General features: G+C 35.8%; 1 protein-coding gene across 1 annotated transcript in view; it reads left to right on the top strand.

Annotated features, from left to right (window-relative positions):
* The window catches only part of PYROXD1 (pyridine nucleotide-disulphide oxidoreductase domain 1), a 33,616-nt gene that overhangs the window by 11,956 nt on the left and 4,868 nt on the right, over window positions 1-16,792 (top strand). The window contains exons 4-10 of the mRNA XM_520786.9: window positions 17-145; window positions 2,517-2,590; window positions 5,572-5,732; window positions 6,429-6,529; window positions 11,444-11,573; window positions 12,423-12,535; window positions 13,154-13,276. Coding sequence (XP_520786.3) covers window positions 17-145; window positions 2,517-2,590; window positions 5,572-5,732; window positions 6,429-6,529; window positions 11,444-11,573; window positions 12,423-12,535; window positions 13,154-13,276 — 831 coding nt within the window. The remainder of the gene's footprint in view (window positions 1-16; window positions 146-2,516; window positions 2,591-5,571; window positions 5,733-6,428; window positions 6,530-11,443; window positions 11,574-12,422; window positions 12,536-13,153; window positions 13,277-16,792) is intronic.

Here is a 16,792-nt window from a genome sequence, read left to right as displayed (position 1 = left end):
TTTGATGTATTTACAGTGCATTGTAACAGAAGATGGCAATCAGCACGTATATAAGAAACTCTGTCTGTGTGCTGGAGCTAAACCAAAGTTGATATGTGAAGGAAATCCTTATGTATTAGGAATCCGTGATACAGACAGTGCTCAGGTAACATTTTAAGGTTGGACCGTGAGAAGGAAAATAAAAGAATTTTCTACATTTGAATTAAAGTGTTCCACTTACAATTCCGAAACTGTAAGGGCAGAAGGGAAATTTTTGTTTCATGACCAGTAAACCACAGAGTGGTTATGTTTTATTCCTGCCAATTTTTTTTTTTGAAACGGAGTCTTGCTCTGTTGCCCAGGCTGGAGTGCAGTGGCGCAGTCTCGGCTCACTGCAAGCTCCGCCTCCCAGTTTCACGCCATTCTCCTGCCTCAGCCTCCCGAGAAGCTGGGACTACAGGCACCTGCCACCACGCCTGGCTAATTTTTTTTTTTTTTTGTATTTTTAGTAGAGACAGGGTTTCACCATGTTAGCCAGGATGGTCTCGATCTCCTTGACTTCGTGATCCACCCGCCTAGGCCTCCCAAAGTGCAGGGATTACAGGCGTGAGCCAACGTGCCTGGCCTATTCCTGCCAATTTTTTATTTTTAGTTGATACTATGTTTTTAAGTTCATGCTGATGTGTTATCAGCGTGAGATAACCCAGATATAATGACTGTGCTGAATATTAACAACTTACATTACACACACATTCATTACTCTACTTGGAGAATATGTGATTTGCAACCTAAATAATATAACAATTTTTTCCAAAAAGGTAAAGCATATTCAAAATTTACTGATCTTATTCTCCAGCAAAAAAAATTCAAAAGATCTTTATGGTATAAAATCATGATAGAATCATAGAACAGAAAATGTCACTTGGCTTATTGTTCTGCCCTAGATAAACTATCCCAATAAGGTGAAACATCTGTTTTTGGAGCATTATACAAATTCCTTTTGGTAATTTAATTTAATTCAGGGCTTATTAACCCTTATTGCCAAGAAGCTCTTCCTGGTTTCACAATACTATGTCTAACCTCAAGTTTGTTGTTCTGTCTCATGACATGATGATTTTGCATTAATATAATTTACATTCTGAAAATTTAATAATATTTTCTTTCAGCCTATTCTCTTAATTAAATAATTAGGAATTGAGAGAAAATTAAAGGAACTTGATTATCTTCTTGTAAACAATTTAAGTTCATATTATCAGAGATTGAGCTCATAACTGTTTCAGCTCGGTCCTCTACATACATGAACTCATTGAATCCTCATGATAATCGATTATTACTCCCACTTTACAAATAGGAAACTGAGGTCGAGAGATTAAGTATGTATCTATACTAATTTAGCTATTAAGTTTATCAGATACACAATTTAAAATTGTGCTTTTCACCTCTAGGTCCAGTGCTCTTGCAGATGTTTCTTAAATTGCAGTATCCTCAGTGAAGGACAAACCAAAATAAACTTTGGTTGTTTTTTTTCTTGGAGAATTTTAAAGATGTCAACTTCAGTGAATATTATAAGTTTGGAGATAAATTTAATATAAACTTAGTAGGAGGGCCAGATGTCATTCTGAAGCAATGAGACTATTCTATACTTTTGAAAGTGCCCAAAGAATTACCACTGGGTTCTCTCTCTCTTTTTTTTTTAATATATATATATAGATTATACTTTAAGTTCTAGGGTACATGTGCACCAAGTGCAGGTTTGTTACATATGTATACATGTGCCATGTTGGTGTGATGCACCCTTTAACTCGTCATTTACATTTACCACTGGCTTCTCTAAGCTGATTGTAATCTTTTTTTTCTGGGGGGTGGAGGCATCAATGTATCTGTCTTAGAATGTTAATAACATTTTTTTTTTAGTAAAAGTTTGACATTATTGAGTGCGTGCTACTCCTACCAGCTTTGTCTGTGTCATCTCACATAATCCTTACAGAAACATTAGGATATATAGTCCCTTATTTCCATTTATAGTTGAAGGACCTGAGGTGCAGATAGGGTAAGCAACTTGCCCAAAGTCATTCAGCTAGTAATTGCTAGAGCCAGTGCTTCCAGAGTCTGTGCTCCTAACCACTATACTGCTGAGCTTCTCATTCCTAGAAGTTTTAAGTGTTGAGTAACTCTAGGGAAACTGAGAGTCTAGGTGAAAAGAACGAATAATTGATTTGGTCAAATAATTGGGAATGTGGTAAGTTAATAGTGCCTCCTGCTGAAATTCTGAAGTACTGTAAATGTAATGACCTAAAAGGAAAGGAAAATCAGGAGAGGCATTGCTATAAAGGCAGCTTGGGTTAAAGCATAAAGGGGGACTTTTGTTATATTAATTGAGAGGATGTACCCTGATACAGTGGGAAAGTGAGATTCATTTTTTTTCCTTTACAAATTCAATAAAATATTTACATTTTTAGAATATTATCGAAGCCTCAAATTTCAGATTATTGCCCACTATTACAAAATACTACCTCATTATTTTCTTTTTAACATAGGAATTTCAGAAACAGCTTACTAAAGCTAAAAGAATAATGATCATAGGGAACGGTGGTATTGCACTTGAGTTAGTGTAAGTATATATTTTTAAATATGATAACATATTTAAATTGTTTAAAAGTAATTTGTTTTTAAATTAAACAATTGCTTTGTGATTCTTGTGATTTGTTGGCAGACTGGAAAATGTTCTTTATTCTGAAAATCAAAGATAAATATAATTTTCATATGTTTTCAAGGGGAAAAATCCGCCATATTTTTTTAGCTCTTGTGGAATCTGTAATTGTAGAAATTTTATTATAAAATATATATGTTTTGGGAATGCTTTAGGTCTCAAGGTGATTGGCCAAATTTGGCCCATAAATGTGTTTTATAAGTATATTTTATGTTTAAAAATAATTCAAATATTTACACCTTTTGAGATTCTAGTGATAGCCCTCACCACTTTTTATTGCTTATATGATAAATCCTGCTTCACTCATTTATGTTACCTGTCTGGCCAGTGTAACCCAAAATGTTTGTGACTCCTGTTTTAGGATATGTGGTTCTTGCAGCTCTTTTTTTGGTAGCTTGGGAAATGTGAACACATTAATTAATTTTCATCTTAAGACGATATTACAAGTTCAAAAACCATTGAGAAATATCCTGCTGTGTCCTGCAGAAGATTGATTCACTTCATGATTTTATCCTCTAGCAGATGATTGACATGAAATAGTCTGGATTTTTTCAGGCCATAAAGTTGGGTCAAACCACAAAGAGGACAAATTTGAATCAAAATAAGGACTCTGCCAAAGCCATATCTTTGCTCACTTGCATTCAATCCAACTCTCAGACTAGGTTTTTGCCCCTCTTTTAGAGGATGATCTCACCCAGTGGAAGCCTGTAAGAGTTCTTAAATTGCCTGAGTACTATGGGTAACAGTCATTATTGTTATTATGAAGTTTGTGGCATTGTATGGAGAAATACAGAGAAAGGGTCAAAACCAAAATGTGGGCCAAGAGGGAAGAGGTATAGATTTATTGTAAATGGGGCTTCAAATCCTTGTGTATAATATATACATGCCAGATTTTCTCTATCAGCTATCACCAAAGTATCACTTACTATTATTATAATTGTTACTTACATTTAAAAATTTTATGTTCAAAAATGTTCAGAGTCTTACATTTAATCCTATTCATCATTTTCTTTAAGTTGGAGATTGAAGACTGTATAATTGGATAAAACTCATAGTTTTGTATTTAGTAAGCTCTTCTTTGGTAATTAAAAATGGACCCACATAATGTTATTCTCTGACTTCAGGTCTGCTGCATGATTAGGTCTTTGTCTCTCGTGAAACTTGGCGTACTCATACCCTTTCTACACTGTGTTTCAGTGAAACTAATACTAATGTTCTTCATTATACATTTATTTCAGTTATTATCTGTTTTCTCCTTTCTAAGTGTAAGTTACTCCTTTCCTTTTGAAACAGATACTGTTTTTCATAACTTCACAAAACCGCAATATCTCATTGTCTGCTTTTGTAGAGTCATTTTCAAAATGAAAGCAGTATTTCCCCTCTGTGTGATGATAATCGTCAAACTTGTGCATCTTGCTGAGAACATAGTTCAAGTCAGGAAAAGAGGATTAGAAGGTGTCCTAGGAGGTAGAGCAAGTACTGAAGTTTCTTGTGGTTACTTGTAATAGCTTTGTCTGCTAGTCAGTCATCAGTATGTTAAAGTGCACTGATAGGTGTTATAGTGTAATATTACTTTAAATTTAAAAATGGTAATATAGAGAAATTCCCAGTTTTCAAAAAGAAAGCATTACATGATAACTGTATGCCTGTATGTAAATTGAAATACAAACTTTATTACCAAATTTGTGTGTATTCCACTTTCCGCTGGTCAGTAATGCTATATGACAAGAGTAACATAAAATAGAATGTTCACCCAATAATCTTCTATGTTTACTGACATAGAAGAGCTGGAAAAACGAAGACTTATTAGATGAAGCAAGGAGTTCCTTATCACCATATGTTGAAAAGTATGAATATCAAGTGACCTGGATTCAGATGTACTAAACCTTTTTTCGTAATCTGTTTATTGATTAGTCTTGAAAAGTCATGTAACCTAACTATGTTATATCAGTCTGTGAAATAAAGATGGCAATACTTTGTACCATAAAGAAATGTGAAAAATTAATACCTTAACTTTTTACAGTATTTTATTAGTATCGCAAGTTTAGATAAAATCCTATTATAGTTAGGATGGCCATATATCTTGTTTGTCTGGGATTGTCTCCATTTCCACCAGTTGTACCAAAAATGATTATTAGTAGCAGATAGTATCCCAGGTTAGGTGATAAATTATGTGATCACCTTAATTATAATGCACTTCAGGGACTTTGTGAAATGAATATTGTTAGGAAAACCACTTCTTAGTATCTAAACCTAGAATAAAATATCACATGCCCATTACCTTACATTAGTGGTAAATAGTAATAGAAGGTGGCTTATATATACCATGTCCATTCTTTCCTTCCTCTAAGATCCTTGATCCTTGATCTTGATCCTTAAGATTTTTAGCTTATAACTCTGATTCTTTCCATTTTCTATCCCTTTCCATAATGTGCTTTGAAGACATAAAAAGTTGTTACCAAATAAGTGACCGATTCTCAATATTATAGCTATGTACCATCCATCCATTACTTGATTACACTATAACCAGATTTTTTAAAAAGCACTGCTTACCCCTGGGGGCCATTCATATAATAAGTGTATTGTAGAAATTGAACATTTTCTAATGATGTACATTGTAGTGAAATTTTACTTGATATTCAGTGCATGTATTTGTCACTTAAAGGTTCTTTCTGTAAACTGCTTCAGATTCTTTTACTATTCAATTTTTAATTCTTAATATCTGTAAAGAATGTTAATATTCCTCTTTATAATCAATCTTTCCCAGTTAGCCTTAAAAATGTATTCCCTACTTTTTCTTCAGGAGATCACTATTTGCAAATGCAAAGATTTTTTACTTAGACTTTTGAAATCACTCTTAGTAACTTTAACATTGTTTTTAGGTATGAAATTGAAGGCTGTGAAGTGATTTGGGCCATTAAAGATAAAGCTATAGGGAATACTTTCTTCGATGCAGGAGCAGCTGAATTCTTGACTTCAAAGCTCATTGCTGAAAAATCAGAGGCTAAAATTGCACATAAAAGAACCAGATATACAACTGAAGGTAAGTGTAGCACCTAGCTCATTAATTCTCATACAAAACTTTTTTAAAACCATATAGAAAAGGGCTACAAGAAAATTTAATAAAATAAATTTTGGAAATAGTAATATGGATATTTATGTATCTTTACATGAAGTTTTCAGATTTTCTATTTTTTATATATATATATATATATAAAATTAAAACAAGAAATTTAAAATAAATTGAATAACTCAGCCCATCTGCATCTTTGCAAACAGATACTACATTTGGGCAATACCTGAAGAAGTTTTGTAAAAAATGCAATGAGTTGAAAAACTAACACAAACTTCACATTTTTTTAAGTTTGATAGCTTTGAAAAACTTTTAGATTATAAAATTAAACAAGAGTTTTGTACATTTTGGAGGTGCTAAAAATAAACAAAATTATAAAAATTTGAAGGCTAATTTTCTTACCCTTCCAGTTAACCGTGTAACATCCAAAACGTAAGTTGAGTGTGTTCATACTGAACACACAATTGAAAGATTATCTGTTTTGTAACTCTACATCAGAAAAATATTAAAATAATGACTAAAATGATTAATATAGATAACATAGGTTAGTCATTCTGTAATGTATGTATATATATGAATCATTACATTGCCTAAATAAAAAACTTCAGAACACTAACATATTTCTCTACCCGGTAATTTTTATATTATTTAATTTCATCTCTTTAGGAAGGAAAAAGGAAGCTAGAAGCAAATCTAAAGCAGATAATGTAGGCAGCGCATTGGGACCAGATTGGCATGAGGGCTTGAATCTTAAAGGAACAAAAGAGGTATCTTTTCATATACTAATTGGTCATGTCTAAATGTAATTTTAAATTCTTGAACCATTTATTAAAGACTGGTAATAAATATATAGTCAACGAACTGCTAGGTCACTTTACTTAAAATCCATAGTGTTAGGAAAAGACCTCCAATGCAGTTGGTCCATTTGGCCACCAAAGAAAACTGAATGTCAAAGCATCTAAGACTGGATTTCAGCCTACGTTTTAACTCTTGAGGTGTGATACTGTAATATATATACAGTCATACCTTGGAGTATTGCAGGTTCAGTCCCAGACCATCACAGGAAATGATATACCACAATAAAGTGAGCCACACGAATTTTTCAGTTTCCCAGTGCCTACAAAAGTTATGTTTATAACATACTGCAGTCTATTAAATGTGCATTAGCATTGTGTCTAAAAATACAATGCACATACGTTAATTTAAAGATACTTTATTGCTTAATATGCTTTTATCATCTGAGCCTTCAGCAAATCATAATCTTTTTTTGGTGGAAAGTTTTGCCTCAGTATTGGTGGCTGATGACTCATCAGGGTGGTGCTTGCTGAAGGTTTGGGTGGCTGTGGCAATTTCTTAAAATAACAAGTTTGCCCCATCAATTGACTCTTCCTCTCGTGAAAGACTTCTCTGTAGCGTGTGAAGCTGTTTTATAGCATTTTGCCCAGAGTAGAAGTTCTTTCAAAAGTCAATTCTCTCAAACTCTGCTACTGCTTTACCAACTAAGTATATGTAATATTTTAAATCCTTCATCATTTCAACAATACTCACAGCATCCTCACCAGAAGTAAACTCCATCTCAGATAACTACGTTCTTTGCTCATCCATGAGAAACAACAACTCATCTTTTCAAATTTTATCATGAGATTGCAGCAATGTAGTCTCATCTTCAGGATTCATTTCTAATTATAGTTCTTTTGTTATTTCCACCATATCTGCCTTTCTCCATTGAAATCTTGAATCCCTCAAAGTCATCCATGAAGGTTGGAATAAACTTCTTTCAAGCTTTTGTTAATGTTGATATTTTGACTTACTCCCTTGAATCATGAATGTTCTTAATAACATCTAGAATGGTGAATTCTTTCCAGAAGGTTTTCAATGTACTTTTCCCAGATCCATCAGATGCATCACTATCTGTGGCAGCTATAGCCTTATGAAATGCATTTCTTTAATAAGACTTGAAAGTAAGAATTACTCCTGGATCCACGGGCTGCAGAATGGATATTGTATTAGCAGGCATGAAAACAACATTCATCTCCTTGTGCATCTCTGTCTGGGTTCTTGGGTGACCAAATGCCTTGTCAATGAGTGTAGTATTTTGAAAGGAATCTTTTTTTTTTTTTTCTGAGCAGTAGGTCTCAACGGTGGGCTTCAAATATTCAGTAAACTATGTAAACAGATGTGCTGTGTATTACTCCATTCTCACAGTATATAAAGAAATACCTGAGAGTAGGTAATATTTATAAAGAAAAGAGGTTTAATTGGCTCATGGTCCCACGGGCTGTACAGGAAGCATGACTGGGGAGGCCTCAGGAAACTTTCAATCACGGGGGAAGGGGAATTATGCACTTCTTACATGGCCAGAGCAAGAGGAAGAGAGAGAAGGGGGCTGGTGCCACACACCTTTAAACAACCAGATCTCATGAGAACTCTATCATGAAAACAGCACTAAGGATGGTGCTAAACTATTAGAAACTGTCCCCATGATCCAGTCACCTCCCACCAGGCCATACCTCCAACATTGGGGATTACAATTTGATATGAGATTTGGGTGGAGAACCAGGCCCAAACCATATCATGCTGTCATCCAGGCTTTGTTGTTCCATTTACAGAGGACAGGCAGGGTAGATGTAGTATAGTTCTTAAGGGCCCTAGAACTTTCACAGTGGTAAATAGGCATTGGCTTCAACTTCAAGTCACCAGTTACATTATCCCCTAACAGGAGAGTCTGCCTGTCCTTTGAAGCCAGGCATTGACTTCTCCTCTATAGTTGTGAAGGTCCTAGATAGCATCTTTTTCCACTGGAAGGCTGTTTCATGTACACTGAAAATCTACTGTTTAGTGTAGCCACATTCATCAGTTATCAATTGTATTTTTTTGTTGTAGAGATGGCTTCTTTCCTTAAACATCATGAACCAACCTCTACTAGCTTCAGCCTTTTCTTCTGCAGCTTCCTCACTTCTCTCAGCCTTTACAGAATTGAAAACAGTTAGGGGCTTACTCTGGGTTAGGCTTTGGCCTAAGGGAATGTTGTGGCTGATTTGATCTTCTCTCCACACCACTAAAACTTTCTCCATGTCAGCAAGAAGACTGTTTCGCTTTCTCATCATTCATGTGTTCATTGGAATACCACTTTAGATTTACTTCAAGAATGTTTCCTTTGCATTCACAATTTGGCCATCTGTTCAGGGCAAGAGGCCTGGCTTTCCAAACGTGCCTTCCTCAATAACCCTAATAATCATTGCTACCTTTTGATTTAAAGTGAGAGATGTGTGATCCTTACTTTTCACTTGAACACTTAGAGGCCACTACAGAGTAACTGATTGCCCTGGTTTCAATATTCTTGTGTCTCCGGGAATAAGGAGGCCCAAGGAGAGGGAGAGACGTAGGACAACAGCTGGTTGATGGAGCAGTCAGAACACAGAACATTTATCGATTAAGTTCACTGTGTTAGATGGGTGTGGTTCATGACACCCCAAGACAATTACATCAAAGATTACTAATCACAGATCACCGTAAAAGATCTAATAATGATGAAAACTGAAATATTGCAAGAATTACCAAAATGTGACAGAGACACAAAGTGAGCACATGCTATTGGAAAAATGGCACTGATAAGACTTGCTTGATGTGGGGTTGTCACAAACCTTCAATTTGTAAAAAACACACTATCTGCAAAACAGTAGTGAAGCACAATAAAATGTTGTGTCTGCAGTTTTCTGGCACACAACTCCTAAAATTTTTGGCATCTCCAAAGTGATGTGTCCTTTTGTATGCTAACGAGTTGACTGGTTAGCCCCTAGGTGGCTTCAGAATGGGGACTGGTCACAGGAAAGACCAAGGCATGATTAGAGTTTAGACTTTCCAACCTACAGGAAGGGAAAGAGGTTGAAGGTTAAGCCAATCACTAGCAGCCAGTGATTTAATCAGTCACCTACATAACACAGTTTCCATGAAAACCCAAAAGGACTGGGTTTGGAGAGCTTCTGGATAGCTGAACATGTGGAAGTTGCTAGAGGGTGGTCTATCTGGAGAGGGCATAGAAGCTTCATGCCCCTTCTTATATGCTTTGCCCTATATATTTCTTCGTCTGTTTCTTCGTGACATCCTTGATAATAAACCAGTAAATGTAAGTAAAGTGTTTCCCCAAATTCTGTGAGATATTCTAATAAATTAATTGAACCTAAGAAAGGGGCGCATGGGAGCCCCTCGATTTATGGTTGGTTAGTCAGGCCAACTGGTAAAACACCCGGGGCTTGCAATTGGTATTGGAAGTGGAAGACAGTCTTGTGAGATTGATCCCTCAACATGTGGGACCTGATGCTATCTCCAGGTAGATAATAACATCAGAACTGAATTGAATTAGAGGACAGCCAGATGGTGTCCTGTGCAGAATTAATTGCTTGCTTAGTGTGTAGAAAACACCCCACACACATTTGGTCGCAGAAGTATTCTGTGTTGTGAGACTATAGTAGGAGAAACTGAGTTTGTTTTTTCCTGTATCCTCAGATCAGGGATAGAGCTTTCCATACCCAGACTACAGTGAATACTCCTGTCCTATTTTAAATTAATCTTTTCTCAAAGGTCACTTCAGATGCATGCAGTAAACTTACAAAAGTTATTAGATGGATTAGAAATACACACTTCATATCCTAATTGGATAAGGAGATGATTTGCTTTTCCTCATTTTGTTAGATATTTTGATTTTTTAATAGTTGTTAAAGGGCTGTGAAATCTAAATGCTGTAAGAAGCATGCATGCAGTCCTTCGTTACTTTGTGTGATTTCTTTAGAGCATTGGTTTTTGGCTTTCATTAGGTAGGAGGGGAGCTGGCTGCACGGTGTATCTAATTTTTGTGATGGAAATTATACAAAGTCCCTTCTTTTTGCACCTTCAGATCCTAATATTAATTATATTTTTAACCTGAGAACTTCAACAGTTTAATTCAATAAGCATTTATTGAGTATTTACTACCTACGTGGGACTTTATTAATGTTCAGGGATACGACAATAAGTCAGAACTGACCTGAAAAAAATTTTATAGTCCATAACTATTGTCATTTTTTAAATTATTTATTTATTTATTTATTTATTTATTTTTGACACAGAGTCTCGCTCTGTCACCCAAGCTGGAGTGCTGTGGTATGATCTTGGCTCGCTGCAACCTCTGCCTCCCGGGTTCAAGCGAGTCTCCTGCCTCAGCCTCCCGAGTAGCTGGGACTACAGGCGCACACCACCAGGCCCGGCTAACTTTTTAATTTTAGTAGAGACAGGGTTTCACCATATAGGCCAGGCTGGTCTTGAACTCCTGACCTCAGGTGATCCACCTGCGCCTCGGCCTCCCAGAGTGCTGGGATTACAGGCATGAGCCACTGTGCCCAACAACTACTGTAATTTTTTAAAAATGCATTTGTAATTATCAATGAGGCCTAGGCTAAAAAGCATTCCCTCGATGCTATCTGCTAATGCAGCTACCAGATCTCTTAAGTTACTGAATGAATTTTTGTTCACTCCTTTCATGTGCATAGAGAGACTTATTTTAGGGCACCCAATGTGGTTTCATTTATATTATAAGAATTATGTTTTCTATACGTTTCTACAAGTATACGTTTTTTCTTCATCATTAGTAACCCGGGTTATTCTTTCTGCAAGTATTATGCTAACCAGTATTTTCTTAATTTTAGTTTTCTCATAAGATTCACCTTGAAACTGTGTGTGAAGTAAAGAAAATCTACCTTCAGGATGAGTTTAGAATTTTGAAGAAAAAGTCCTTCACTTTTCCAGGAGACCATAAGTCAGTTACAGCTGATACAGGCAAGTAATGAAATAAGAAAAAATATATATAACAACTTAATTAAAAGGAAAACAATTTAATCCTGCTGTGTTCTATTAAAAATAACTTCGTATTTCCATATAAAATTTAAACATGAAAAGTAAAAATAAAACCATAATTTAATAACATTAACTCACTTCATTTCACTATCTGTTGTTTTCTAGTAAATTAAATCGTATAGGGCATTACATCTTACATAGAGCTGAGTGTTTTGACCAACAATCAGAATATATTATAAATCAAAATAAAACAAAAACCTAGAGCTCTTAAAGGTGACATGATTTCACCCAAATCAGATTGAAAATGTATATTTTTGGGACTAAGATGCAGCTCTCCTAACTCCAGTTCCACAACTCCTCTGAGAATTGCCATGATTTGAAGAAATACACTCAGTTAACTAGCATATGAAATATTCTACTGTTCTGAATTCTTTGAATTTTTCCATAGGAAAGGGGAATTTGAATATGAGTAGTGAGGGAAGACACCTAGTTGAACTAAACACTTGAGTGTAAAGTATTACAAAAGATTTTTAGAGAAATAATTTAGAAATAATTTAAATGTACTTTGTCAAAATTTATGTGTCCAAATTTGAAGGAAAAACATTTAAAATGCCATGGTTTTAAAATTATACCCAAAGGAGATGATGCTAATTGCATTAAAATTGCTTTAGCAAATATGCCTCATAATAATTGCTAAGGAGTGTGTTACAAAGTTATCTCTTGCCTTTCTTTTTCTTTCTTTGTTTCTAGTCATTGTAGTCACATACACTGCTGTGGTGATGGTTCCATTTGCAAATAAAGTCTGTTTTTTTGTTTTTTTTTTTCTTAAAGAGATGTGGCCTGTCTATGTGGAATTGACCAATGAAAAGATATATGGCTGCGATTTCATTGTCAGTGCTACAGGAGTTACACCAAATGTAGAACCTTTTCTCCATGGTAACAGTGTAAGGTGAAATTTTTTTGTCCAGCTGTGAATATATTTGAAGTATTTTTGTGAAGATCTCTAATTCTCAAACATGAATAATTATTATTTTAGTGTACAACTGTAACTTAACATGGTTGTAAACAGTTTGGTTAAAACATTGTCTTGATTTACAGTATTTTTTACTGCTTAAGATCCTTACATAGTTATATCCTGGCATAAGCGTCATCAGTAATGGCTTATAATGTACAATTTATTTATCTAAATGTTGGTAAGAGACTGACACCTCCCGTGACTTCTCAAAAATGATTCTTTTAGAGAAACCATCTTGTATTTTTTGCTTTTCAGCACTTGAAGCTTACAAAAAAAAAAAAGAATATTCTTGTAGTTATGGATAAGGTAGTCACATGGTTATTGGATACTTTTCATGTTGAAATTCTGACAGTTTTATGGATCAGTCTTAGCTGGAATTTGATCCATGGAAATTCAGCTCAGGTGTCTAAACTTTGCTGATATTTTTCATTTTCTCATTAAAGATGAGCATGCAAAGTGTAACAATTTAATTTGTTCTTTTACTTTAAAATGGAAAAAGTCGTTTCATTTTTCTTAACACTTAACGCTTATGAGGAACGTTGTTTAGTTTGATCTAGGAGAAGATGGTGGCCTGAAAGTGGATGATCATATGCACACATCCCTTCCTGATATCTATGCTGCCGGTGACATCTGTACTACATCCTGGCAGCTGAGCCCAGTCTGGCAGCAGGTAAGCTAGCATATATGATCATATGTTTTTATCAGAGATTCTGTCTGAAAATAAAGCGGTTGTTACCAACAAATCCAACTTCTGGTTTTCCAACTTTTCTGCTTAAGTAGGAAGCTAGCACAGAGTTGTTATATATATTTAAAAAAATACTAGAATATTTCCCTGTTTGGTAAGTTATCATTATGATGGTAGACTGGGACATCTTTTAATTTAAAAGAAATTATGGGCTATTACTTTGTTTTTTATTCTTACCTGCTTATCAGCACTGTCCAGGAGAACTTTCTATGATGATGGAAATGTTTAATTCCTCACCATCTAGTCAGGTAGCCAGCAGTATGTCACATGAGCACTTGAAATGTGGTTAATGTGACTGAGGAACTGAATTTTATTTTTACTTACTTTTCATTAACTTTAAATAGCTATATGTGGCTACGATGTTGGACAGCACAACTTTAGATTAAAAAAACTACTAAGATTGTAAATTATATAGAAAAGCATTCTATTCCTGGATGATCCTATTCTGTCCCTGTGGTAATTATTACTAAAAAATGTTCTGGGCGCAGTGGCTCACGCCTGTAATCCCAGCACTTTGGGAGGGTGAGGCAGGTGTATCATCTGAAGTCAGGAGTTTGAGACCAGCCTGAACAACATGATGAAACCCCATCTTTACTAAAAATACAAAAAATTAGCTGAGCGTGATGGTGTGCGTCTGTAATCCCAGCTATTCAGGAGGCTGAGGCACAAGAATCCCTTGAACCTGGGAGGCGGAGGTTGCAGTGAGCTGAGATCGCACCACTGCACCCCAGCCTGGGCAACAAGAGCAAAACTCCGTCTCAAAAAAAAAAAAAAAAAATTCCTGTAGTAAACACCTTTCCTGAGCCTTAACAAGTCCCAACTGGATCTAGACTTTTTCCCACCCTCACAGCTTTACCTACCTCCTCCTAACGGTGGAACAAAAATACTAGAGGAAGATAAAGACAGTGACCAGAGGTGTGCAGAGGGGTAGAGACCTAGGTGGATGTTTGAGATAAAGGAACCAGGCAACATTTATCTTTGTTAAAGACCAGCTCCACAGTTAGGGACATTATTCATTCAGATTATGCAGTGTGAAGTAGGAGAAGAGCTAAAAGTATTTCAAGAGGCAGCACCATCATTTTGTGTTCTTACAGACAGTAGAGACATCAGTAAGAATGGTTCCAGCCTTTTTGTTTCTAACCTGCCTCATTCTATGTCATTTCTGTGGCAAGACTATCACAAATTCTTAGAGTTGGAGTTTATGGGTTTTTTTTTTAACATTTTTAATTCTCTAGGGTAAATTATATCTTAATGTGTTATAATCTGAAAGGGGGAAAAATCCGAAAATAAACAGATGGCCTTGTTTTGAGTGCACCTTATAGGCCCCATTTCTTGGCTTACACAAGCAATAAGGATACTAATTTATGCAGTTCAAGATGCAAATTTTCCGGCCACTTGTATTAGCTGTTCTCTAGTTGTTACTGTGCTCAGTTTATTCTGACCCCCAGCCATAAACTGCCTTTCACTTCATCAAATCTATAATACCTTGTTTACAGAGGAGATTGAAAAAAAAAATCTATCACTTCTGCTAGAAATGCTTAAAACTCATGTCTATGATTATGATATTATTTCTGCAAACAAAAGACAGCATTAAGTACATATGCACATACAGGGAGGTAGAAGGAAACCAAGTGCTTATTATACGCTAACCTGTTTAATTCTCTCAATAGTTACAGAGTAGGTAGTGTTATGTTTACATTTCAGGTAAATGAACCGAGGCTCAGAAAAGTTAAATATATATGTAGATCTGTTGATATTAAAATCCACTGTGACTCCCAAGGTCAGTGTTTTTTTTTTTTTTTTTTTTTATTTAAGTTTTAGGATACACGTACACAACGTGCAGGTTTGTTACATATGTATACATGTGCCATGTTGGTGTGCTGCACCCCCACCCCACAAGAGTCCCCGGTGTGTGATGTTCCCCTTCCTGTGTCCATGTGTTCTCATTGTTCAATTCCCACCTATGAGTGAGAACATGTGGTGTTTGGTGTTTTGTCCTTGCAATAGTTTGCTGAGAATAATGGTTTCCAGCTTCATCCATGTCCCTACAAAGGACATGAACTCATCATTTTTTATGGCTGCATAGTATTCCATGGTGTATATGTGCCACATTTTCTTAATCCAGTCTATCATTGTTGGACATTTGGGTTGGTTCCAAGTCTTTGCTATTGTGAATAGTGCCACTATAAACATACGTGTGCATGTGTCTTTATAGCAGCATGATTTATAATCCTTTGGGTATATACGCAGTACTGGGATGGCTGAGTCAAATGGTATTTCTAGTTCTAGATCCCTGAGGAATCGCCATACCGACTTCCACAATGGTTGAACTAGTTTACAGTCCCACCAACAGTGTAAAAGTGTTCCTATTTCTCCACATCCTCTCCAGCACCTGTTGTTTCCTGACTTTTTAATGATTGCCATTCTAACTGGTGTGAGATGGTATCTCATTGTGGTTTTGATTTGCATTTCTCTGATGGCCAGTGATGATGAGCATTTTTTCATTTGTCTTTTGGCTGCATAAATATCTTCTTTTGAGAAGTGTCTGTTCATATCCTTCGCCGACTTTTTGATGGGGTTGTTTTTTTCTTGTAAATTTGTTTGAGTTCATTGTAGATTCTGGATATTAGCCATTTGTCAGATGAGTAGGTTGCAAAAATTTTCTCCCATTCTGTAGGTTGCCTGTTCACTCTGATGGTGGTTTCTTTTACTGTGCAGAAGCTCTTTAGTGTAATTAGATCCCATTTGTTAATTTTGGCTTTTGTTGCCATTGCTTTTGGTGTTTTAGACATGAAGTCCTTGCCCATGCCTATGTCCTGAATGGTATTGCCTAGGTTTTCTTCTAGGGTTTTTATGGTTTTAGGTCTAACATGTAAGTCTTTAATCCATCTTGAATTAATTTTTGTATAAGGTGTAAGGAAGGGATCCCGTTTCAGCTTTCTACATATGGCTAACCAGTTTTCCCAGCACCATTTATTAAATAGGGAATCCCTTCCCCATTTCTTCTTTTTGTCAGATTTGTGAAAGATCAGATAGTTGTAGATATGAGGCATTATTTCTGAGGGTTCTGTTCTGCTCGATTGGTCTATATCTCTGTTTTGGTACCAGTACCATGCTGTCTTGGTAACTGTAGCCTTGTAGTACAGTTTGAAGTCAGGTAGCGTGATGCCTCCAGCTTTGTTCTTTTGGCTTAGGATTGACTTGGCGATGCGGGCTCTTTTTTGGTTCCATATGAACTTTAAAGTAGTTTTTTCCAGTTCTGTGAAGAAAGTCATTGGTAGCTTGATGGGGATGGCATTGAATCTATAAATTACCTTGGGCAGTATGGCCATTTTCACGATATTGATTCTTCCTACCCGTGAGCATGGAATGTTCTTCCATTTGTTTGTATCCTATTTTATTTCCTTGAGCAGTGGTTTGTAGTTCTCCTTGAAGAGGTCC

Source organism: Pan troglodytes, chromosome 10, assembly GCF_028858775.2.
Source record: "Pan troglodytes isolate AG18354 chromosome 10, NHGRI_mPanTro3-v2.0_pri, whole genome shotgun sequence".
NCBI classification, from domain to species: Eukaryota; Metazoa; Chordata; class Mammalia; order Primates; family Hominidae; genus Pan; species Pan troglodytes.
Note: the sequence above shows the minus strand (reverse complement) of the source record. Positions and strands in the feature narration are given on the sequence as shown.